We start from the raw sequence: 25,076 nt of genomic DNA on the forward strand, positions 1-25,076 counted from the left end.
TCTTTACCTACTAATACTGTATTCTCTATCATTTATAGGTTTGCTTTTATTGTTTTTTTTCTACTGGTTAGGGGTCTCATATTTCTAATTCTTTGTATGTTTAGTAATTTTCTGTTAAACTGTGAGCATTATGAATTTTCCGATGTTGATTTCTCTATTTTGTTGTCTTTAAAGAGCGTTGGGCTTTGTTCTGGCAGGAGTTAAATTACTTGAACATCTTTTTGACCTTTCCCTGGCTTGTTTTTAAGCTTTTTAAGGGCAGATTTATTACAGTAGCATTAACATACAGATGTAGATTTATTTCAGCCTAGTACTAAGAAGCATGATTTCTCTGGGGTCTCTTTTATATGTCCACTGTTTCAACACATATTCTCCACCCTTGGGGTGTTTGGTCAGAATTCAAACATGTCCCAGCCCTGTGTGAGCTGAGAGAATTGTTCAGTTTACAGTAGCCCCCCAGCAGTTCCTGGTTTTTTGGGTTTTTTTCTTTTTTTAGGGTTTTTGAGCTTTTCATTATTGTCACTCCTCATAGTATTTAGTGTGGTAAAATGAGAATTTAATCTCTGTAATATGTAATTACTGAGGCCTACAGGCACAAGAGAGATAGAAATGACCTTTTAATATATGGACCGTCATGTTAGATGTATAGAAAAATGGTAATTTATTTTTTCAGTAAATTTTAAGTATGTGGCAAAATTGTAGTCTATAGAAAGTACCAAATGAAGAAGAATTTCCAAATGAGAATCACTTTATTCTTGAAATTGTCTTCTTCTTTTGCGTCCATGTGATTACAAAAACTATTTTCTTTTTTCTTTTATTAGTCCTTTTTTTGTTTTTTCCCCTGATCTTTCATCTCTCTTTCTAGGGACTCTTTTTTTCACTCTCTTTGCTAATATGCTTAGAAACCTCATCCATTTTCATGGCTATTAATATTTATCTTCATGTAGATTGTATCAGTGTATATATTATATATGTATATAGTATATAGTATGACATAAACTGCTCAAACCTGTGTTCTTCTTTTTTAAAAAATTTATTTTATTTTATTTTATTTTTGCTGCATTGGGTCTTCATTGCGATGCATGGGCTTTCTCTAGTTGTGGTGAGCAGGGACTACTCTTCATTGCAGTGCGCGGGCTTCTCACTGCGGTGGCTTCTCTTGTTGCAGAGCACGGGCTCTAGGCGCACAGGCTTCAGTAGTTGTGGCTCGTGGGCTCTAGAGCACAGGCTCAGTAGTTGTGGTGCACAGGCTTAGTTGCTCCGCGACATGTGGGATCTTCCTGGACCAGGGCTTGAACCCATGTCCCCTGCATTGGCAGGCGGATTCTTAACCACTCTGTCACCAGGGAAGCCCTCAAACCTGTCTTCTGAGATACGGTCCTGAATTTTCAAATTCTGGTTGATGGGCTGTCCTCTTTGTATAGCCCATTACCTTAAATAAAATATACCTAAAACCTGAAACTTTATACTATCCCCAAATTATCTCCTCCTTTACATCTCTTTTTCTCTGAGTAGCTCTCAACTCTTCTTTCAAGTCATCCATTCCTGAAATCTTAGTCATTTTTGACACCTCCTTCTCCTATAATTAATTGCCCAGGCCCATTAATTTGACCTTTTCAGGGTTTCCCATGTCTTTTCTCTCATTTTAATTTCTACTGAAACATGTATTTATTTATTCATTAACAAATACTTGTTGAAATTCTGTGTATTTTAGGATTTTCCCCCCAGCAAATAGGAATTATATGGTTTCCACAATATAGCATAGTTCCCAGAAATGATAGGCCCCAGTAAATATTCATGAAATAACTCACTAAATGAATATATTGGGTTGAACCATATGAACTTATCATTTTTGGGGTCAAAATGGTCAAATGTCAGCAATTTCGTATGTTCAACAAATATATTACCAATATGAAGGAGAAATATGCATATTAAGTTACTTCTTAATACTGTTCATATTAACAGTAATATTAATGTGTATAATTTTCTTTCCTTAAACTATAAAATTGACTTTTCTCTTCTTTGTTTACCAGGAAACACGAAATTATCCAGAATCATATCCACAACTGCCAAGGGATGAAACAGTGGAGAACCCTCACCTCCAGAAGCACATTTTGGAATTAGCATCCATTCTGGATGTGCGAAACGTGTTCCTTGAGAATACCATAGATGACTATTAGAACAAAAATCCTCTGTTGAAACAAGTTTTCATTTGCCACAGATTTTAAATGGTGCAGTTTTCTAATGTGATGACAGACACATAGTGGTGTTATTTAGTTTTTATTTTTCAATTTAGGACCACCATTTTAAAAACAAGCTGAAAAAAATTGTTCAAACTTTTAGGGTAACTGTTTTAAAATACAATGTTTCAGGTCTTTTAAAAACTCAATCTTGGAATTTTTATTTTTTGGTTTTGAGGTATGGATACTTACCTCTAACATCTGATCCTACACTCATATAGTCACTATTCTCACCCTGAGAAGAGTAAATCATTTATTTTTGTATAATGAGGAAAACCCAACTCTTATACTTGGACCTTAAATGTGTGGATTTGGAAAATATGTAATTGTTCACAAATATGAAACTAGCCAGCATGGACTACTAAGAATCAAGAACAGAGCCCTTCCATAATATTTCTTTTCATTCCAAGTTAGTAGATAGAAAAATGTGTGATTCTTTGAAGCCTAATCAAGATAGTTCTTTTTTTTTTTTTTTTTTTCTTTTTTCGGTATGAGGGCCTCTCACTGCTGTGGCCTCTCCCGTTGCGGAGCACAGGCTCCGGACGCACAGGCCCAGCGGCCATGGCCCACGGGCCCAGCCGCTCCGCGGCATGTGGGATCCTCCCGGACCGGGGCACGAACCCGTGTTCCCTGCATCGGCAGGCGGACTCTCAACTACTGCGCCACCAGGGAAGCCCAAGGTAGTTCTTAAAAGCATTTAATTCGTTTAAATGCTGTCAAAGTTTCAGTAACTGTATAGGATTGATTTGCATCTGAAAAGCTGAATCTTTAATTGAGGTCTTGAGATGATACATATCATTTGGAATGTGTGAGTCCTATGTTATCATGAGATATGTTTGCATATTTTGTTTTCTTTGTATTCTTTGAATGCTGGAAGTGAAAAAGAACAACTTTTAAATCTTTCAGTCAGAAAATCAGGTTGTCGTTTTCATAATACAGTGTTTCCATAGGAATTCCATTTAAACTTTTATTAATTAATGAGATCAAGTTTAAAGACTGTCTAGGTTGAGGTCTGTGGTATACAGTAGAGAGTTTGTAATCTTTCTGCCTAGTTCAGATTTATGAAACTTCAGAGTTGTTACTAATTTTGGTTGAGGGTAACTGAATTGTTATATAGTTAAAATGGAAGTTGCTTTTGCATTGACAATTTGGAAATTAGGTTTTTAAAAACTCCTTATATTTACTATTTTATATTTCATGCGCAAGATTTTTATTATTTTATATAGGGTTCAGTGTATTATATAAAGATTTTTGTGTTTTTTCTTCCCTTTCATCCCCTTCATAATTTTACAGGTACTAGCTATGATTTCTTTCCCCTCTTTTGACTCCCCAGCATTCAAGTTCAGAAATCGTTGAATCAAAAGCCCTTCTACCTAATTTTCTGTACAGGCTCACAACTCTACCTCTGGCAGTCCCAGGGGAAATGAGGTGTTTGCTTTTGGTGCCTCTTTCCTATGTCCCTAGGGAAATTTTACTGTAATATTTTTAACTTGGTTTTTATTTCTAACATACAGAATTATTTTGGTCTAAGTTATTCATATATGTGTTCCAATTTGTTGGTTTTTCATCTGAAGTCTTGAAGTTATTGTTCTTGGGTTTGGGAGACTTTGTGGATTTTTTAATTAATTTTTTAAAAGTCATTTTTATTTGTTCTTTTAAACATTATTTCAGAAGGCTTTGGAAAAGTTACCCTGGAGAGGGATTTCCTTTGCTAGTGGGTTTTTATTATCAGATAAAGACTGCTTTCCTTTTTTTTTCCCCCCAGTACCTTAGTAAACTTCATAGCTTTCCTTTCATAACAGTGTTCACCTGAACCACAGCAATAGACTGTCCTTAGTTATCTGACCTCTTGTTTCAATTCCCTGGAAGTTCTGTGCCAGTACTAGCAACACATATTCTCCTGTTCTCTGATGCTTAAAATAATATTTATCATCCTGAGCTTTATCCTCACTTGATTAACATAAAGAACACTGGCTTGAGAATTAGGAGACCTGAGTTCTAATCCTGGCTTTCCTGGTAACTAGCTTTATGCCCTTTGACAAGTGTCTTCATGTCTCTGCTTTTTAGCACTCTCATCTGTAAAATGAAGGCATTGGCCCAAGGTTCTGTCCAATTCTGTGGTTCTATAACTTGAACTCTTGGTTCCAAAAGATATTGATTTTTCCCACCCCTGCCACCTGGAAAATTGGTTTCCCTTATTTTAGTATACACAACATTTTCTTTTCTATATCATTTTTACCTAGTTTTTGTTCAAGAAAATATCTGGGTCCCACTTAGTTGTTGTAGAAACTAGTTCAGAGAGAGAATCTCCAGAAGAAATTGGAGCTTTTGTTATTAGTAACGTGTTTGTCTAAGAACAAGGGGTCTTGGAACTCACAGCTAGTGTTTAGATGATGACCTTGCTCCTCAAGTTAATAGTAGTGTAATTCCTTACTGGTAGTTAAAAATTTAAAGTGAACTAAAGTAATCTTGAGAGGAAAACTGTGCTGGAAAATTCTAAACTATTGTTTCATTCATGCCTTTAAAAAAATGTGTATTGAGCAACGCTATACTCCAGATTTTGTCCTAGGCATTGGTGAAACAGACAACATAGACTTAAAAGTCCTTGTTTTCATGAAGCTTATATTCTAGTAGGAGGAATCAGGCAATAAATATAATAAATAAGTAAATTTATGTTAGAAAGTTTTAAATAGTATGAAGAAAATTTAGAGCGTGGCACGGGAAATTTTTCTTTTGTTTTTAGGCAGAAAATAATGTTTCAGTGAGTGATGGGGTAGGCCTTATTGTGAAGGTTACATTTGTGCAAACACTTGTATTCCTTTGTTGTTGTTTTTTTTAACTTTTTGTTATGAAAATTTAAAACATACACAGAGTTTAATGAACCTTTTATACCCATTACCCAGCTTCTACATTTTAAGACCTTACTTTAATTGAGGAAGAGGAAATGAAAAAGGACAATCACTCAATGGGCTCAAGATGGCAATGGCAGAGAGTCTTATTTTCTCAATATATACTGCTCCCCTTTATGAATATTAAAATGTTAAACCCTTTATTTATTTCTAGAATTCATAGAAATTTAAATTTTGGAACTAAGAACAAAGCAAAACAATGGGAAAGGGCACTTCTTTGCTTTCAAATTGCACAAACTCCCCCCTGGAGATTCTGATACAGTGTCTCGCCTCACCGAAGAACCACTGTAAACAAAATAGTGTAAGAGTGCAAGAAGTCAGTTATATACAAAACAAAATTAAGCACAATGGAATTGTTTTCTCTTTCTTTGTCCGTATATTTCTGAAGTTGATAAAGCGACTATCTTCCCTAATTTACAGAAGAGAAAGCTGAGACCCCAAAAAACTCAGTTTTTTTTCATAAAGATGGAGCTAGAACTAAAACTCAAATCTCCTAATCTCAGCCCAGTCTTTCCAGTAGCTCAGGTTGCTTTCTATAATGAACAAGAAAGGAATAATTAGAGATTTATATTTTGGCACAAAAGCTATGGTATTTTTTTAATATATCAAATATTGAAACCAGTAAATCAATCAGCCCCAGCAAATTTTAATTTATTATTTATAAAAAAATTCACAAGTCAGACATTTTATCTTTGATTTTAGCCAGGGTATATCCTTTGTGTATGTGTGTGTGTGTTTTTTCTTCCTAGGAAGTGGTGCTCTCAAAAACCTCTCAAAGCACATAGAATTTATTGTACCCTTTATATTTTTACCAAGTTGAAATGTTTTGAGATTATAAAAGCAAAGTGCAATCTAGTCGTGACTGAAATTCTCCTGGTAAAGGATCTGGGTTTTATTTTTTCTCACTTGTGGCTACTGTGCTTTGTTTTCTTCTTGCAGTAGTATTCCCTGAGACAGATTAGGTGGTGATTGAACTGAATTTCTTTGAGGTAAAGGGAAAAGCAACAAATCCAATGTATATATTAATTATGAGAGCTTTCATTAGCATTTTTCTCCAAGTTTAATCTCTGACCTGTGTGAGTTAGTAACTTTCTGTCTCTTAGAAGGGTTTTGGACTCTGTTGAAAAATCCACAGAGACTTGTAATCAGTCTGATATACAGAGAATATTCTGGACAGGAAATATAGTAAGGTACTAAGGTCTGCAAACTTGGCTACTGCCTGTGATGCAGAACCACCTCCCCATCCTAAGTGAGTAAAAAGATTTGATATGAATATGAATGGTATGAATCTCCTGGTGATATTTTGGGTGTATATGTTCCTGTATGTTTGTTTGGAGAGTATTAAGGATATTTACATTGAGGGCTCTTTTGTTGTCCTTATTTATTTGAAATTCTTATTTTATTTACAGTGGCATGTATATATTTTCATGATGCTGAATCTCTGTGTATACTTTTTGTATATATGTACATATTTGTAAATATATGGTATGCAGAGATACAGTATGTGTATATTATATACCCATACCCATTGTGGGCTGAATTTATTTAAGTTCTGTGAGGACATCATGGTGGCATTGTTCATGCTGCTGTAATTAGGTTGTGGCTGTATCTCAATCGTGAGCCTCTATTTTGAGGGGCTTGTGTTTGGGTAAAATGGACTAATTTGGAGTTGAAATTAGGACATGAAGATCTTAACAGAAAGCTGGATATTCTTAGCTTTAAAATCATCTGTCAGTTTCCATTTAAACTGATGATAAATTAGTGATATGAACCTGAAAAACCTAAGTATGTGAAACTGAGACACCAGCAGGTTCTTAAGCTATATTAGTACTTTATTTTCTTGCCTGTAGTTGGGTATTATTACTTAGTAACATATGTATTTATATTGAGAATCAAGGGGCAGTGGAAAAAATTACTTTGATCACATTTCAAAATAGGTAGGAAAATGTCCTTTAAGTAGGGAAATATGTTCCTAGTTGCCATTTTAATGCCTGATACCACAGTTTAATTTGGGAACAATTTTTTTTTCACCAGTGTGTCTCATCTTACCTCTGTGAGGCAGAAAATGGAGCATTAGGTAGAGGAGGGCTTTACCCAGGTAGGGTCGAATTTAATGAGGAACAAGAGGTTGATAACCTTTATATTTGCAGCAGCTGTGATTAATTTAGTCCTGTCTTGGCATTTCTAACGAGAGATTTTTCTAATTGGAACTGCATATCAAAGATGAGTATGCTTATCTGAGAAAATGCTTCCAGTGAATAAAATGCCTCCAGTTGTATTTCTTTGTCTCTATGAGACCACTGTGTTCTGCAAATGGATACATTCACACACGAAGTAGGATTCTTAATATTAGGTGCATGGCATGCTATAAAAGTGGGGCCTTCAAACCTCTACCAAGAATGACAGGTAGGGGAGGATAAGAGGATAGTAAATATGTGCAGTGCCAATTTGTGAACCTATGGAATATCACAGAGATCAATATTCGGTTACTCGGGTCTTCACTGGGCATGTTTATTTGCACGGAAGAGTGTAGGAGATATTTAATATACACTTGAATACATTCACCACAAAAATTAAGTAGGGGTTATTTTTTTGCTTGATAAAATATAACTGCAAACAACTATTTACCCCATTATTCTTCAGAAGATTAAATCTATCTGATCCAATTTTAAATTATCTTAAAGAGAAAAGTCAGGAGTCATTTCTACTGTCCTCCAAAATGTTACGTTTGCCTCTTCATTGTATTTTTAATATGTCAGCCAAGTATTCATAACACTTCTCAATTACAATGTTAAATTTTAAATAAAGTTGTAATAGGCTTTTTCTTAAATACATATTAAAATTTGGTGATGTATTCTTTCTGAGAAAATCAGTGAAAACGTTCATAGTGTCTGATGTTCGAGTTGTTTTAGTAACCAAATCATTTATTGCAACTGGAGAGTAGCAGAGCAGATGTTATGCTATTTAAAATTCATGGAACTGACTCATGCTTAATGTGGACATTGATTTGAGGAGAGCAGCAGCATTTAGAAGTGTAGTAGATGAGACTGACATTGTGAATATGACTTCTGACTCTCTAACAGTCAGGTTGCAATTAAACAAGAATTGCTTAGAAAACCAAGTCCTCTCTCCCCCTATTCTCCTGCAGTCTTAGACATGGATACTTTATACCTGTTCATGCTGTACCTCCAGTTCTTTCCTGGATACTGTGACCACTTTACCTTAAAAAACAATTTTATTAAGGCATTTCATCTTCCTCAAACGAGAATTTCAAAACATAATAATTACACTGTGTCCCAGCTTCACTGAATTTTTGAACGCAGAGATTTATTAAACATGCCTTGTGTTTAAGGAAGGATAATTGATGTGTGAATGGAATCAATCACCTATTGAAGGGAAGGATGTCAGGATGATGTAGGGGGACATGCCCTTAAATGGGTAAAGATAAATGTATTAAATCAAGTGTAACTAATTTGTTGATGCCATAGAAATATTTCCTTTGGAATTCTGTAGATATGAAATGTTTTCTTAAGCTAAAATTGATATTTTTAACTTAGTTTGGTGTAATATTGACTTTTCCGAAGAATTCCATTTCGATATAACGTTGTTAATCACTGACTGAAGCACCATTTCTTAATTTAAAAATATTTTTGTTAATTTGTGTTTTTTTAAAGTTATATTTTAAATTATCAAACTATTCTAAGCAGTATGATTTTTTAAAAAACATATTTGAACAGTGCTTTCCGAGTTTTTTAGCAGTTTGAGGTATACTAATTCTGCACTCCAGATTCACTTAATCATAAAGCCTGAATTTGGTCATAGAACAGACTATAAATTGGGAATATTTTCCTATTTTGGTGAACAATTCCAGTCTACATCCCAAGACAATCATCTTTTTAGGTGTAGTATTGTTTATTGAGACATTGGTAATTTTAGGGTTGAGTTTTTTTACTTTTCTGATAGGCTTATGGAATGAAGATTAATAGAATGAGTGTTTATGTCACTTCAGAATGAGATGGGGAATTATAGCTAGCCTTCCTTTAGGTATGCAGTAAACATTATTTAAAATTTTATATTACTAATATTCTTTTTTTTTAATTTATTTTATTTTTGGCTGCGTTGGGTCTTCGCTGCACGCAGGCTTTCTCGAGTTGAGTTAGCAGGGGCTACTCTTTGTTGCGGTGCGCGGGCTTCTCACTGCAGTGGCTTCTCTTGTTGCGGAGCACGGCCTCTAGGCATGTGGGCTTCAGTAGTTGTGGCACGTGGGCTCAGTAATTGTGGCTCACAGGCTCTAGAGCACAGGCTCAGTAGTTGTGGCACATGGGCTTAGTTGCTCTGTGGCATGTGGGATCTTCCTGGGCCAGGGGTCGAACCCGTGTCTCCTGCATTGGCAGGCAGATTGTTAACCACTGCGCCACCAGGGAAGCCCTATATTACTAATATTCTTTTCTCTTTTGAAACTGTCATGAATGTCCACTTATCTGTGATTGAAAATTAAGATTTGTAAACATTACAATTTGACCCATAAGTCTTTTCAAACATCAAATCAGTAAAATGGTTTGATATTTTCAAACATCAAACCATTGTAAAATGTGAAATGATCATATATGATAATCCCAAGAGTAAATATTTCCAAACATATAGAAATAAACACTATTTAAATTAAAAAATCTATTCCTACCCTTCTTTGCATGTTACTGACTTTTTTTTAAGATTATAGGTATGTGTTGTAATGTATTAAAAATCTGCAGGAAAAATTGCTTCAAATGTTTTAGGGCAATGAGAATTTTTATTTACTATTTCTTGCAGAATGAGTTTTTAAAAAAACTTTTGTTTCTTTTTTGTTAAAAAGAACTCAATCGTTCAGTAAAATATTTTAGGACTTTGTGTTTGTGACTTTTTATAGTTATCTGGTTACATTCCTTTCATCACATAGATCATGTGACTAGTTCTCCAGCTGTTTTTTATTTGTTGTTTTTAATAAACCTTGCCACTCAACAATCAAGAGATACATTTTGGAGGCTTCTTCCTGTCAAAGTAGAAAGGTCTTAGGTAATAGGAAAGGCAGATGCAATGTCCTACCATTTTCATAGTAGAGTTTACAAATGAAGGAATTTATCCAAATAGGTTTATCTTCACTGTGTAGCACCAGTAAAAATAGTGGTTTCACTAATCATTGAATGTGATGAAGCAGTTTTAAATCATTTCCTACTTAGCTCTAAAGAATTTTGTCATTTCAGGCCACATTATTATTTTCTCTGAGTAGTTTCCATTGTAAGGTTGAATACCTTTTTCTTTATTCAAGTCATCACTAAAGGTTAAGATAATCAAATAGGAGTTAAAATAAGTTATATTTGGTCTTTTTTCCCTGAAAATAATGGTGAATCTATTGTCTATATTATGGATATTAGGCAGAAATGCACTTGTTTCAATCATAGCAGAAATTACATTTGGAGAATATAATTACTTGATTTCCTAGTGGTGTGAAATACTTTTTAAAAATTGTGCTTGTCTGTAACTGAAATGTTATAGAATTGTAACACTATAAGGATTATAGAGGTATATTTATTAGCTCTCTTTGAGAGGTTGAAGCACAATAATTTTCACGTAACAGTTCTTATCCAAGTGCTGCTAATCTGTCGTGCAAATAATGAAGCTATTTGGTTGCCTATCTAGCTATTCACAAATCACTGTAATCCTTGAAACGTAGTCTTGTTGCTCATTTGTATTAAATTTTGGGTATTGTGGGTTAATACTTTAGAACAAAATCCATCAACTCAGCTCTGTGAGACAAGAAACCATTTGGATTCACTAGTTTTATGTGTTCTCAGTAGAATTAAATTTGAAGGGGCTATTTACCACCAATGACTAAGGGGGAAAATTATATTGTCAATATCATTTGACTTGAACAACTGTGGTATTGTAAAAGTCTTACCTGTTGTGTTTCTAAATTGCTTAAGCCATACATACTCTTAAGGATGTTTTCCTATTGTGTTCCTTTTCAGCAGCCTTTTTCTGCTTTGTCTGTTATGGCTAATATGTCATAGACTTTAGAAATTGAGAAGTTATCAAAACATTTTATTTTCTTGATCATCACTTTTGACTCTTGTATGGTACGTGATTTGTCATAAAGGATAGCAAGCCTTTCACTACTTAAGTAAATGAATATCAGAGTAAACACTGTGATTCTGCAGAGCAGATTCAGTAGGCCCTTGTCTTTTCCAATGTTTTCTTCTGTTATATGGTGCCTACCACCTTGAGGGCTCTTAAATAGTAGAGGATGGAGAGTTAAACATTGTTTTGATGTTTATTGAATAACAAGATTACAGAATATTTGACTTTTGTTGTCAGTGTATTGAAGACATTTTTGCATTGATAAATGTTCTCTCTAGGAATGTGATTACATTCATCAGGTGTGAACTCTTGTAAATGAATTTTGTATCTTGAATTCACGTATATATTAAGTGTATCATCGATATAAAAATAAACATTATTTGCTTAAAGTTTTTGCTACTTCTTCAGAATTGTTGACAACATAAGGGCTAAACTGATAGGGTTTGCTTCTTTCAGATAATTCCTCGGTTACTTGAAACAGTCTTGAGGTTGAGGATTTGATGCTGTTGTTTTAGTTTGTAAATTTCTGCTACGTCCTAGTCTTGGTTTTTTCCCTGCCCTCCTCCAGGTGGGACACACTGAGGGAGGGATTGTTTCAGGGGACTGGGTTGAAGCTGCTGGCCCTCAGGCTGGTGTTGGGTCTGGGCAAGAACATGTGCAACTTCAATGTGGAATGTCTGGCTTGGTTGGCATTAAGGAGTCGAGACCCGACGTAGGCTACCAGTTTGTACTGTAATTTTGTACAAGGCAGTTTTACCTCTCTGGACTTTCTTCATCTGTCAAAAGTTGGAGGCCCATTAGTGGCTAGTGAAATGAATGTGGTGGGCTGCCGCTAGCGTGTGTTTCTAATGAAATGCAATATATCAGACTGCACTATATAATAAGGGTATGATTCCGGAAACTCTTCTTTCAATGACACATTACGTGTCCTACAAGTGGGTCACAGGCACAAAACTGAAACACCCATTACGAAGCGCGAGTTCCCAGTACTAACGTGTGGAGCCATAGGTTCCAGCGTGAGGAAGGCGGCAGGGGCTTGCAGGGACAAGGCGGCCGTGTAGGGTGCAGACTGGGATGCAGGGAGAGGAGTGAAAAGTCTGGGTTGGGCCAGCGCAGCCACGGCCTGAGGTTTCCACGCCGCAGGCTGGCACCACCGCAGCAATCAGTTCTTTCCCCTTTGCACCAGGCTCCTACCACTTCCCCTGCTCCGCACCGCCCCCTTTAAAAAAAGAAAAAAAAAGGAAAGAAGTGCTTCAGCCATCCAGCCCTCCTACGAGGATTTGGCCGCCTGCTGACGTGGCTTGCCGGCTTCAGGGAGCGCCCAGCCCCGCGCCCTCCAGCGGTTCCGGCCCAACCGCCACCCCGAAGCTCGCGCCGGCCGCCGAGGAGACGGCGCTCAGGCGCATGCGCACGGTGGGACGGCCCCGCGCGCAGCCACTTCCGGCGCGCTGGTGGAAGTGCGGTTCCGGGTTGCTGCTCTGCCCGCAGGCCGGCTGTGGGGGCTGGTGACGCGGGCCGGCGCTCACGAGAGGCCCCGGAGGCGGGGCTTTGCCGGCTGCCCAGAGAGCGGCAGGTGCGCGGGCGGGGACCGGAGACACGAGCAGGCCCGTCTTTCTCCCGGTGGTCTCGGAGTGCGCCCAAAGAGGCCCCGACTGGGTTGCCCAAGACCCAAGGCGGTGGGCAGTACCGCGGTGCAGAAAGGACGAGGGTAGGGGCAGAGGCGGGCTCCCCGGCCTGGGAACCTGAAGCCTGGGGTTCCGGAATTTCCCTCCCCTGCGCGACTTTGGACCAGTCACTCTTCCTCTCTGGGTCTCGGTTTCCCTGCTGTCAAATGGGAGACACATTGGTCCTTCCCTTCTTTGACAGTCCACGCACGGGCGGGTCTGGAAGGAGACTGAGTGGGATCCAAACTGCCGCGGCAGGTGGCTGGCCCCCGGGCATTAGAAAGCTCTTTTACCCAACTTAGCCATCCTTTTTCTCAGCGACTTTCTTAGTGCGAGTCAAGGCTCTGGGGTCTGGCCGGGTAAACAGTGTGACTGTCAGAATCAACTGAAATAAATACTGGCCCTGGGAAACCTTAATCTCGTTTAAGTTCTTTTGCTCACTGCTCCTCCCAAGGCAAAGTGAGTTTAGCCACTTACTACAATGAGAGATTCTGTTCTTTGTGCCTTTAAGTGAAGCTCTTAGGCAAATCACAGATGCAAAGACCAGGGTGAAGGAGGGGAGACCCCTGAGGATTGTGGTAGCACAGATTTTCTCTCCCCCTCACCTTAGTCCTTCCTCCCTCCTCTTCCACACCCCCGGCCCGACCCCGCAACATTTTGGCCTTACACTTGAGAGGAAATATTCAATGCATTTTATTTTTGTCTTCATGCAGGACAGAAAGCTTTGACCTCCAAGCTGTTTTAAATCTAGTAGATAAGCCAGGTGAGTAGGTGGTTTACAGACATTGAAGGTAAAACTTTTGAAGAATTGTACAGACTTAAGTGGATGCTCTGAAGTGGTAAGAAGTCATTTGTACATCTTAGAGTGGAGCTTAGTTATCCTCCACAAAATATCAAAAGTTAAGTTTGGACCCAGAATGTAAATGTTTCATGCACGTTAGGAGGGAAAGATGATTGAATATCATGTAAAACATTGTGAGAAAAGAAATTGACTTGAGGTAATTTTAGTCACTCTTAAAAAAGAGAACCACACAGCGTTTCCAGGAAACATTTAAGGATATCTGATACGTTGGCTGGCTTGCCTGTTTTTTTAGGAAAAAAGTTGTCAACATTTTCTAGTGAACAGCTGATTCCAAACCATCTTGGAACATTAGAACATTATACCTTCTCCCTGTATTGAGTTGCATGCTTTTGTCTAAACTGTAGTTGAACTTAATATTATTGGGGGAAGGATTCAGAAGCATTATGTTAATGTTTGCCGTGGGAAATTTTACTTGATGTGTTACATGCCACAGCCAATGTGGTGTAATTAAAAAAAAAAAAGAGTAAGGACTTGTGAGTCAGAGTCCTGGGTTCAAATGCCAACGCTGCATTTAGCCACACAATCTTTGGCAGATTACTTCACCTCCTTGAGACTGGATTTCCTTATCTGTACGTGCATCTGTAGCACCTGAGTGCTTTTCAAATGTTTAGTAATTGTGTTCTAGTAAGTGTGCATGTAAACTTATGGAACTTAATCTTGAAACCTGAAGCTTAACAAAACAACCCAGATGTGAAATTTCTCTGGTGTTTAACTTAGAGCGCTCTTTCATCTGATTTATAGATACGCTATTGCCACAAGCCTTTGGCCCACATTTCAGTGGGAATGCAGTTAGTTTGGATATCTGGAACTTTTTAGGCACCTGTCTCGGAATTCCTGGTTGCTGGCCTAACGACTGTTGGGGGTTCAAGACCTGGCCATCAGTGCAGGATAGCCACACAGCAAAATGTTTGCAAAACTAAAGAAGAAAATTGCAGAAGAGACTGCTGTCGCTCAGAGGCCAGGAGGTGCTACTAGGATCCCACGATCAGTGAGCAAGGAATCAGTTGCCTCCATGGGAGCTGACTCAGGAGATGACTTTGTAAGTATCTTCTCTAGTTTTTAATGTTTGGTACAGCCTCATTGTATTTTTAAAATAATATTTCAGGGAATCTTTGCAATAAATTTTTTATTATTATTATTTTGTAATAGCCTTTTTTTATATATATATATTTTTAGATATTTATGTATTTATTTGGCTGCTCTGGGTCTTAGTTGCGGCCCTCAGGATCTTTGTTGCGGCACGCAGGATCTTTAGTTGCAGCATGCGGGATCTTGAGTTGCAGCATGCAGGATCTTGAGTTGCAGCATGTGAACTCTCAGGTGCAGCATGTGGGATCTAGTTCTCTGACCAGGGATCGAACCTGGGCCCCCTGCATTGGGAGCATGGAGTCTTTAGCTACTGGACCACCAGGGAAGTCCCTCCAATAAGTATTTTCTTTTAAAATTGCAAGATTATTTGTAGTTTATATCTGATTCTTCTTGCTCTGAGGTGCTTTTCTATTTTTCTTATTTTTCGTGGGTCCCTTTGCATATTCTCTACATTGTCCTCTTGTACTCTTTTTTCATCTATATACCTTGTGCATCTTCTTTTACATTTCGTTTCTCGAAATACTTTGGCTTGTTGTGTCTGCACATATATACACTCTAAGTCATTGTTGCTTAGCGAGGTCTGTGAGTTTGGTGTGGAATTAGCCAGGGAATTAGCACTATTTTAGTGGGAAAATTGATGAAAAGATTGCACTGATGGCTGCATTGTATCCCTTATTTGTAAAATACCTTTGTAGCCGGAAAGATTTGAGGATGCTGCTGTGTTAGGTAAGTGTCATGCCTTAGGATTAAAATCGGGTCGGTGGCATATGACAGGATCCTCTTAAAGTTAGATAACTTAAAAGAAGTTATTTATAATGCTTGATATATGTAAAAGAATGTATGTAATGTAAGTGTAAAGTATAAGGCATAAAAATAAAATGAATGCTTGTTAAATCTGTCACCTATACAGAGAACTAGAACATTATCGGTGCTGTCAAAGCCACTTGTTTGCTCCTTCTTGGTTCCCTTCCCTTTCCGCCCCTTCAGGTAACCTGTCCAAAAGTTTGTGTATATCAGTCCTTTGCTTTTTAAAATATCCTACCAGATACATATATATTCATAAACAATCTGTTGTTTAATGTTGCTTGTTTTCAAACTTTATAAAAATGGTACACTATAGGTGATTCATTTATTTTTACTGCTGTATAAAATTCCAGCATTTGAAAAGGCCACAATTTGTCTCTGTCTTCTACTAGTGATAGATACTTGAATTGTTTCCATGGTCAGATGAGTCCTCCTTTCTTATACTATCTGTTCAGGTCAGATTACGTGGCAGAAGCTATTAGGTTATTGGGGTGGAACAATAGATGACCAGATCTAAATTATCATTGGCTCCTGTATTTAACAGGAAATATAAATGCACATTTGATCACCAGGCTGAAGGACATAGTTTTAATCTGAGTTCTGTGGCAGAAGTACTTGCTTTGCCTTCACACTGACTTGCTAAATGAAGTCTCTCATCTTGAATGTATTCCAGATATGGAGATTGGCCTGAATTCAGGAAATACTTTGCTGTGTGACTTCTAAAGTTATCTGTTTGAACTTATTTATGTATACATTCTGATCTTCACTCCCTATCTCCAGACCTTTATATCCCATTGCATATATTTCTCCAACCAGGTGCCTTTCCTCTGGTATCTCAAATTCTAACATGAACAAAACTGAATTCATTAACTCCATTTCTACATGTGCACCTTCATCCCCCAAGTCACCAGCAAGAAACCCTGGAGACATTTTAGACTCTTCGCTTCTTCACTTCTTGGTGTCCAGTTAGTCAGCAAGTATTTTGGCTTCCATCTCCTGACTCAAACTTACCCTTTGTACTCCATTTACTAGTAGTACATTTTACTTCCATTTTATTTCAGGCTGTCTTTCTTTCGTGGACAAATGTGGTAGCCTATCTGGGCCCCCTGGCTCCGGTAACTCCCCAGAGCGGACCTGTTCATGTCTGTCCAATGCTTGAAACTCCTCAGTGGCTTCCCCATCATCTGCAGGATGAAGTGCAAAGTCATTATTATAGTATAATGGTAAACCTCTGTGGTCTTGTCACAGCTAACCCATCCTACCGTTATCTCATTCTACTTTCCTATACCCTGTGCTCCAGCCATTGTACATTGAACTTAATGTACTTTATGGAATGGACAACTTTCCATCATACCTACAAATGCTTGCATATTCTGTCTCCTCTCTCTGGAATTTCTCCTATGTCCTCCTCTCACTTCTGAATTCCTCTGACATACTTGTGTGCATCCTTCAAGACTTGGCTCACGTGTTACTTACAGGAAGCCCCCTTGACCCGACCTGCCCATCTCACCCCCTCTACTCTTTATCCCTACTGGCTGAATTTGGTCCCTTGTCTCCTATATCCTCTGTAATATCACCTGTTACACTGCATTGTTGTTGATGATTTGCTTGTTTGGCTCTCCCACTAAACTGGGAGCTTCATGAGAGGCAATAGAGTAACAGGAACTCAGGCCAGGTTATGGAGGTAGACCTGGATTTGATTCCTCTTTCATCGTTATTGTGTAACCTTGGGAAAATTTTTTGTCACTTTTCTGTGCCTTAATTTCCACATCTATAAAATGGAGATAGGAACTATACCTGTCTTTATTAAAGTATGTGTGTTGGGGCAGGGTGGGCAGGCAAGGTTCTCCCCTAGGTTCGATTATTCATTAGAAGAACTCACAGGACTCAGCATATAGTTTTACTCACTACTATCATTTACCACAGTGAAAACATTTACTACAAGGAAAAATTAGCAAAGGGAAAAGGTGCATGAACAAAGTCTGGAGGAAACCAGGCACAGGCTTCCAAGAGTCCTCTCCCAGTGGAGTTGCATAGGGCACACTTATTTCCCTCAGCAAGGAATTGTGACAACACAGGATAAAATGTTATCTATCAAGGAAGCTCATTAGAGACTCAGTGCCCAGGAATTTTACTGGAGGCTAGTCATATAGGCACCCTCTGCCTAGCATTTACCAAAATTCCAGACTCCCAGAACGAAAACAGGTGTTCAGCGTAAACCATATTTTTGGCACAATTAGTTTAGGTACAGTGAGCCATTCTTATCAGGAATGGTGAGAACCCTTGTAAAATCTAAGTTCCCACAGGCCAGCCAAGGGCTCGCCTTACAAGCAGGCCTTGCCAAGGATAGCAGTCTCAGGCCTGGGATGTTAACTCTTTTCTGCATAGTATATAAAACACTTAGTATAGTGCCTGGCTCTTAATAAGCACTTCGTAATTCGTAGTTGCTGCAGCTGCTGCTGTTTTAGGTTGGGACTCCATTTCACCACTGTTTCCAGTGCTTAGCACAGTGCTAAGAATAGATGTCTCACTGACAGTAATAATCATAACTTGTACTACTAACAGATGACACGTATTAAAGTTAATTACGTGCCAGGCTGTGTTTTCAGGACCTGACAAGTATTCATTTATTTAATCCTCATCACAGCTTTGTGACGTAGATTATGTTTGTTACATTTTACATGTGAGGAAACCAGTGCACAGAGAAGTTAAGTAATTGGTCCAAGTTCTTGTAGTTTGTTAGTGGTGAAGATGGGACTTTAACCTGGGCCTTCCGCCTCCTGAGACTCCCTTTTAACTATACCCTCCATAATGGACAAGTAAGTGGCTCAGTGGGTAAATGAATATTTAAAATGAGTTGTTCAACCACCTTTAAATACATTTTGGCAGTAAATGGGGAATAATAGGTATAATAGGTATAATAATATTAGGTATAATAATGGTATTGTGGCTATAAAGGAAAATGTCCTTATATTTTAGAAATGTTTATCAAAATATTTAGGATGAATGTCAATGTCTGCTATTTGAAGTACTATAGTAGAATAAAAATTGATGAAGCAAATATGGGAAAAATCAGCAGTTGTTAAAGTAGAGAGAGTGTTCATTAAACCACCCTCCTTACTCTTCTGTATTTTTAAAATTTTATAATCAAAAGTAGAAAGATAAAGTGATTTATTTATTAGCAGTAGTAAGCAGTGCCCAAAGTAGTAGTAGTGCACATGTTTTAAGATAATCTAAATTATTGGGAAAATTTGGCGTCTCATTAATACAGTGATTTACTGAATGTATATTATCTGCTAAAGTTTTTGATGCATTTTAGAGCTATAGATTGATACCCCTTTGTTTTACAGATGAAGATACTGAAACTTTATCAATGTCAGTGATAGGTTCTTCATCACAGACCAACCAGGCTTTCTTTGATCCCTTGCTAAAGAACCTTCTTCCCTTTACCTCAGGATTTTACCTTTGGAAAAATAAAGTGCTTTACTTTTTTATCTGAAAATATATTTTTTTGTATTATGTACTTGGTGTAATATGATCATAATGGATTTGTTTACTACTATGTATTCCAGTAGTGTGTGTGCGTGCATACACACACACACACACACACACACACACACAATTTATCTGTTTTGCATCTTGTATCTCCTCACATTATACATGGAGGTAGTGTTGCTTCTACTTTATAGTTAGAGAAACTTTTCAGTTATCACTTAAAGTGTAACCAAACCTAAAATAAGAGTTGTTGCTTTCTGATTGAATATTGTGGTCTCACGCTGCTAAAAATCCAGGTATGAATACAACCTCTTATATCTGTCTCAACAGGCGTCTGATGGAAGCAGCTCCAGAGAAGATCTTTCATCCCAGCTTTTGAGAAGGAATGAACAGATACGGAAATTAGAGACCAGGCTTTCTGGTATGTCTAAGAACTCATAAGAAGCAAACAAAGGAAACTTGCCTTGCCTGACCCTCTTTGCCTATAAAGAAGCCAAACAGCATAACCTTACAGTTATTTTGACATATTTTGATATTCTCAGTCAAAAAGGAGCAACTTGTACCCCCTTTAATCTCTTCTTTTGTTAGTGTACTGAATAGTGTAAATTCAAAACTGAGTTTTAAAGTTAAAAAAAAAAAACTGACGTTTTTCTGCTCCTGAGATTTCTAGCCGTGGATATAAAAGGTATTAAAAGTATATGTAGATTTAACTATCTTTCATCCATTAGCCTAGCTTGCTTTCAGGTGAAGAGGGTTAGGAGATAGCATTTTTAGGGAATGGCCAACAGATGTTGGATTCTTCAGCACCAGACAGGGTTTGGTGCTACGTTGCCACTTGCTACAGATACATATCACCTGTGTAATGTCTTTCTGGGTCTTTGGGCTACTTTTCAGTGGTATTTCTAACTTCAGCACCTGTATAGAAGCTGTAACTCTCATTATGTCTTTTATGTGCAGTTTACGATGTACACCACTCCTATTATATTCTTTGCCTGAGCAGAGGGCATATTTGTGATAGAGTTGTGAGTTCTTATTTTGGTTTCTGCCAGTAGATACATTTTGAAAGCTTCAGCCTGTGAAGTGGTCAATGACTTCTGTGTTTGTTTTTGTCCTTTGGCCTTATGCCCATTTTACTGTAATGAAAGCAACAGACTACAAAATTCACCAAGTTGTATGTGAAATATTTGTGTTTGTGTAGTTATCAAAGGTATATAGTATAACTCACAGCTCCTAGATAGTCCATTATCTCATTTTGTTCTCACTCTAGCCTAACAATACTTAGTGACATTAAGGTCACAGAGGTAGTAGGTGGTAGAGCTGGGATCCAAACCACTACAGTCTGCTTTAAACTCAATTGTTATTATCCTGTTACCCCTACCTGTAAGTAATACCAGTAACAGAGGTGAAGTAACTTTATATTTGTTCAGTGTTGGGGAGAAAGCTCTAAGGTAATATGGATCTTCCCTAAATAGTTTGGGCTTGACTGATGTTAGAGGAGGGACAGGGAAGAGGACTGACATTTATTAAGCCCACTTATGTCCTGGGCATTTACCTACAGGCTCAGTGTGAATAATAATAACAACCACAGTATCAGCTACCCTTTATTGAGCATTGTGTGCAACGTGCTTAAAGCACTTAGTTTGTTTTATAATTAAGGCATATAGAACATTTAGTTTATTATCTAATCCATCCTTTGAGGTAGATAAATTAATATCATCATTTCATAAATGAAGAAACTAATACTTAGGATCAATAATTTGCTTAAGGTCTCTCAGCTAAGGACTGACAGAGTTGGGATTTGAACTAAAGCCTGTCTACTTTTCCACTATACCATACTATCTTCTTTGGCTACCAAGGTAATTAATTCTGACTTTCACCTTTAATATGTCATAGGCAGCTCAGTTCTGTGTAGAAAGGAAGCTGACTTTTCTAGAGAATTAAGTACTTTTATTGCAAAGGCAATACTGTGGTAAGATGTTTGCTATTGCCCTAACCACTGTCACTCAGTTGTATGGACTCTTAAGTGAGCTGTTCAGTGAATTCCCTTTGATCTATCCTACTGCTAAGACTGGAAAGGAAGGTGAAACTGAGATTTGAAATTAAGTAATGAGATAATAGTGGTTTTCATGGCGGGGCATTTCTGATGACCAGACCAGGCCCAGTTCTTGTTCTCTCTCAAGGCTAAACAAATCTGCCTGTTTGTATTCACCATTTACACTGTGGGTGGTTTGTACTATACCTGTTTGCCTGTGTTGTTCATTGTTAATGGGAGGCTGTCTGCCCAGCTTTCCTTAACAGGAATGGTTTTCAGGTTGAGAAAATCATCATCATTTTCATTCATTTTTTTTTGTTTAATTAACTTCCTTTCCTGATGTTTGTCCATTCCTGGTATGTGCGTCACCCTCCTCACCCAAGACTATGCTGAACAGGTCCGAAACTTGCAGAAGATAAAAGAGAAGCTTGAAATTGCATTAGAAAAACACCAGGATTGTACGTATTTTTTTTCCTGCTTTTTTCAATCTTTCCAGGGTTTAGTTTTTTGAAATGAAACAATAGCGTATGGTTAAGTTTGTCCTTCATCATAGCCCAGATCTTTATTTTATAAGTAGTGTACTTCTTAATCAAGTTGATATAACATTTATCTGATAGTTATAAGCATACAGTTCATCCTTATGTTGCTTTATGGGCATGCTTCTTAGGAGAAGGTTATTATGTATCTCATCCAGTTGGCTGATTTATTGGCTGCCCTTAGTTTTTAGTAAAATCAAGTGCCTGGTCCTTGGGCCTACATTAAGAAACTTTGGTTCTAGCCATAGCTTCATTGCTGCTTTGTTCAAGAACTGGGGAAAATCTTTATCTGTCATCACTCCTCTAACAATAGAACATACATTTTGTTTAGTTTACCCTAAATCATATGTTCTCCTTTGGGTTCAATCCAAGAAAGATGCTAACAGAAGTAGAAAGTTATTTTTTGTTGATATAATATATACTAAAAAAATTTTTTTGAGGAAAATAAAGTGGAAGAAGTGTTTTGCTTTGTTTTGACTTTTTGTTTTAATTCTGATAAAGTAGTAGTAGCCATCACTTAGCAATAGCATTGGTGTTGTCTGGCAACCTACCTAACTCAGTGTTCTATCACTGTATCATTTAGAAAGTTACCCTTTGGCATCTTCCTAAATGTATATACTTGACTATAACAAAAAACCAAGAACAATTGGAAACAAGCTAAAACAAAACTGTGGTCTATTACTAAGGGCAAAAGATTCTGGGAAAGTCAAGATGGGTCAGGTTTTTCCCAGTCTCATAATCCACTCTGTGACCTTGGCCTTTTTTGTTAGGTGACAGTTGTAAAGTAATCACATGGGCTATTTGACATGCTGTTTCTGAAATATCTCCATATCTCAAATAGAGCCTCTTTGTTAACAGCTTCCATGCGGAAATTTCAAGAGCAGAATGAGACATTCCAAGCCAACAGAGCCAAAATGGCAGAAGGACTGGCTTTGGCATTAGCCAGAAAGGACCAGGTATTTTATATGTGGCACTGCCCAAGGCTGGTGGAAAGATTTCACTTAGTGACATGATTTCAAAAATCATGCCATAAACCTGGTAGAAGATATTTACAACCCAGGAGAAAAGGAATGCTATATAAGTTCTTTGAGATTTCATTTGGCCTTAGGGTGGGAAATTATTAAGGAACTTTACAGTTATAATCATGAAATGTGTCCATAATGTGAGACTATCATTTTCCAAACTGTATAACTTTGTAAAATGGAGAGGAAAGTAGTGTGTTCGTAATCTGGTGGTGAACCCCAAGATAAGGAAAAACGTCTCTGCCCTCCAAAAACCTGTCTGAAAGCCTAGTCCCAAAACACTTGCCTTTATAGTGGAGAAGATGCTATCAAGCTAGTGATCATCCATGGAGTACATAGTTCTTACAACCTCTGTCCCAAGTTTCCTCATCCCCAGCCAACTAGACTGAGAGGAACTTCTGTAATCTCAGTAGAACCATCCATTGAAAGATGCTGAATGAATGACAATAAGAAACTAATACTATTACTGGCTCTTACAATAATTATAAAGTATATTTTGTTCAATGGCATTTTGAATTTAAGATAAGCATCAAAATACTGTAATGATAATTCTGATTTATTAAGATAGGGTCAATTTATTATATTACATTTCCTTTTAAGAAAATACATTATTTCATCTGCAGTAGGTGGGGTGGTTGGTTGACTTGTTTTACAGTGTGTATTAGTCATGTCAGACATTTACTAGCCAGAAAAAAAAATCATTCACCAATAATTAGTGAATAACTGTGATATGAATTTATATAAATGAAGAGATAATCTAAAATTGGTGGACTCTGATTGTAGGCAGTTGGGATATAGCCTTTTGTACCAGTGGTTATTTTTTCCCCTCTTCTGTGCTTGGTGAATAAGGGGCATAATCCCTTCTCCTTTAACTTTTATCAGATGGCATAAAAGATATTGGTAAAGTGAAAATGAGAAGGAAAATAATGATTGGGGGCTGCTGAAGACAACCCCTGCCCCCCGCCTGTTTTTCAGTCAATTAATTTTTATAGAGCAGTTGTAGAATTACCAACACAGCTGGTCCCAGCTACCCACTCCCAAGAAATATTAATAGTACTCATAGAAAAACCCTCAGGAATAAGCTGAAAACTGCATCAGAACATCAGATACAGCCTTGTTTGGGTGCTCTGCTTAGTAAAAATTTGCAGGCTTATGTATGTGCTTTAGAATTTTATATAAAGTTCATTTTCTTTTCCTTTTAGGACTCTTGGCTTTCTTTATATTTGCTGTTTTGTTTGGTTGATTGGTTGCTTTGGGTGGAGAGGGTTATTTTGTTTTCTTAAGATCTTGGTATTATTGATACTCTTCCCTGGAAACTGTACTTTTTTATTGTTTTGTTTTAGGAATGGTCAGAAAAAATGGATCAGCTTGAAAAGGTTAGTTCATCTTTGTTTTTGTCTCATTGTGAATGTTGGCCTCTTCTCTGGGGCTTGGAAAATGCTTTCTTCAGTACCTAGTACACTGATGGCTATACCACCTCTTGGAAGCAGGGCACTGGGTGATTAGACATTGACTTAGAAAGCTCGTGTCTTCCTTTTCCTTGGTGGGTGTACTGGATATCTTTTGTTTGCCCCTCCAGGTACACTCTCCACCCCCTCTCCTACCTTTCTCTGTGTACGAAGGCTGATAGGGAATGCATCAGCAGGGCTCCATTGCCCTCTGGCTTCTAATTAAGTGTGCCTGTGGGAAACATAAAAAGAACTATGTGTAGAAGAGTGTGGTCGGGAAGTTTATTCCCTCAGCCATCTCCATGTGAGATCCCTTCAGTTTGGATGCATCCCATGGCCCAAGGTCACAGCTTCAGCTGGAGCTTTGGTTCACCCTCTGATAGAGTTTCTCTTTTTGTGTTTCTTGTAACCTATTTATCCCTTTGCCCCTTTATGCCAACTGTTACTAGCACATCATCTCTTTTGGGTTTTCTTACCCCACCCACAGCTTTGAAAAGTCCCTTTATTAGACTGTCTGCAGAATATCTACTTTGAGTCTGTTTCTTGCTGGGGCTCTGATTGACACAGTGGTAACATTAGGAATAATTTTTGAGGATGCAGTTGGGAAGGATGGCATTTCTGAAGGCTCAGCATTGAGTAGATAAGAGAACCTCTTAGCTAGACACAGACGAGGAGAATTGATTATTCCAGCACCATAGCTTGTGTAACACTGTGTAGGTGCCTTATGTAATGTATTCCTGGCTCCCAGACATGAACAGGAAGATGAAATTTCACACCTACAATTAGAAAGACATTTTAATTTAAAATAATCAATAGTCAATTTGCTCAGCCCACATTATGTGCTGCTTCCTAATTCATTCC

The 25,076-nt window shown here is 37.8% G+C and overlaps 2 protein-coding genes across 10 annotated transcripts in view; both read left to right on the forward strand.

Annotated features, from left to right (window-relative positions):
* SCAI (suppressor of cancer cell invasion) overlaps positions 1–11,655 on the forward strand; it is a 145,637-nt gene extending 133,982 nt beyond the window's left edge. For all 3 annotated transcript variants that reach the window (XM_067743329.1, XM_067743331.1, XM_067743332.1), the window contains one exon: positions 2,034–11,655. In XM_067743329.1, the coding sequence (XP_067599430.1) occupies positions 2,034–2,180 (147 nt within the window). In that variant the 3' untranslated portion in view covers positions 2,181–11,655. The remainder of the gene's footprint in view (positions 1–2,033) is intronic.
* Positions 11,656–12,701: 1,046 nt separating this feature from the next.
* GOLGA1 (golgin A1) overlaps positions 12,702–25,076 on the forward strand; it is a 51,780-nt gene continuing 39,405 nt past the window's right edge. For 2 of the 7 annotated variants that reach the window (XM_067743333.1, XM_067743339.1), the window contains exons 1-7: positions 12,702–12,836; positions 13,641–13,690; positions 14,531–14,828; positions 19,508–19,598; positions 21,593–21,667; positions 22,604–22,701; positions 24,111–24,143. In XM_067743333.1, the coding sequence (XP_067599434.1) occupies positions 14,694–14,828; positions 19,508–19,598; positions 21,593–21,667; positions 22,604–22,701; positions 24,111–24,143 (432 nt within the window). In that variant the 5' untranslated portion in view covers positions 12,702–12,836; positions 13,641–13,690; positions 14,531–14,693. The other 5 variants (XM_067743337.1, XM_067743334.1, XM_067743336.1 and 2 more) reach the window with 5 other exon arrangements.

This window comes from Pseudorca crassidens, chromosome 7 (assembly GCF_039906515.1).
Source record: "Pseudorca crassidens isolate mPseCra1 chromosome 7, mPseCra1.hap1, whole genome shotgun sequence".
NCBI lineage: Eukaryota > Metazoa > Chordata > Mammalia > Artiodactyla > Delphinidae > Pseudorca > Pseudorca crassidens.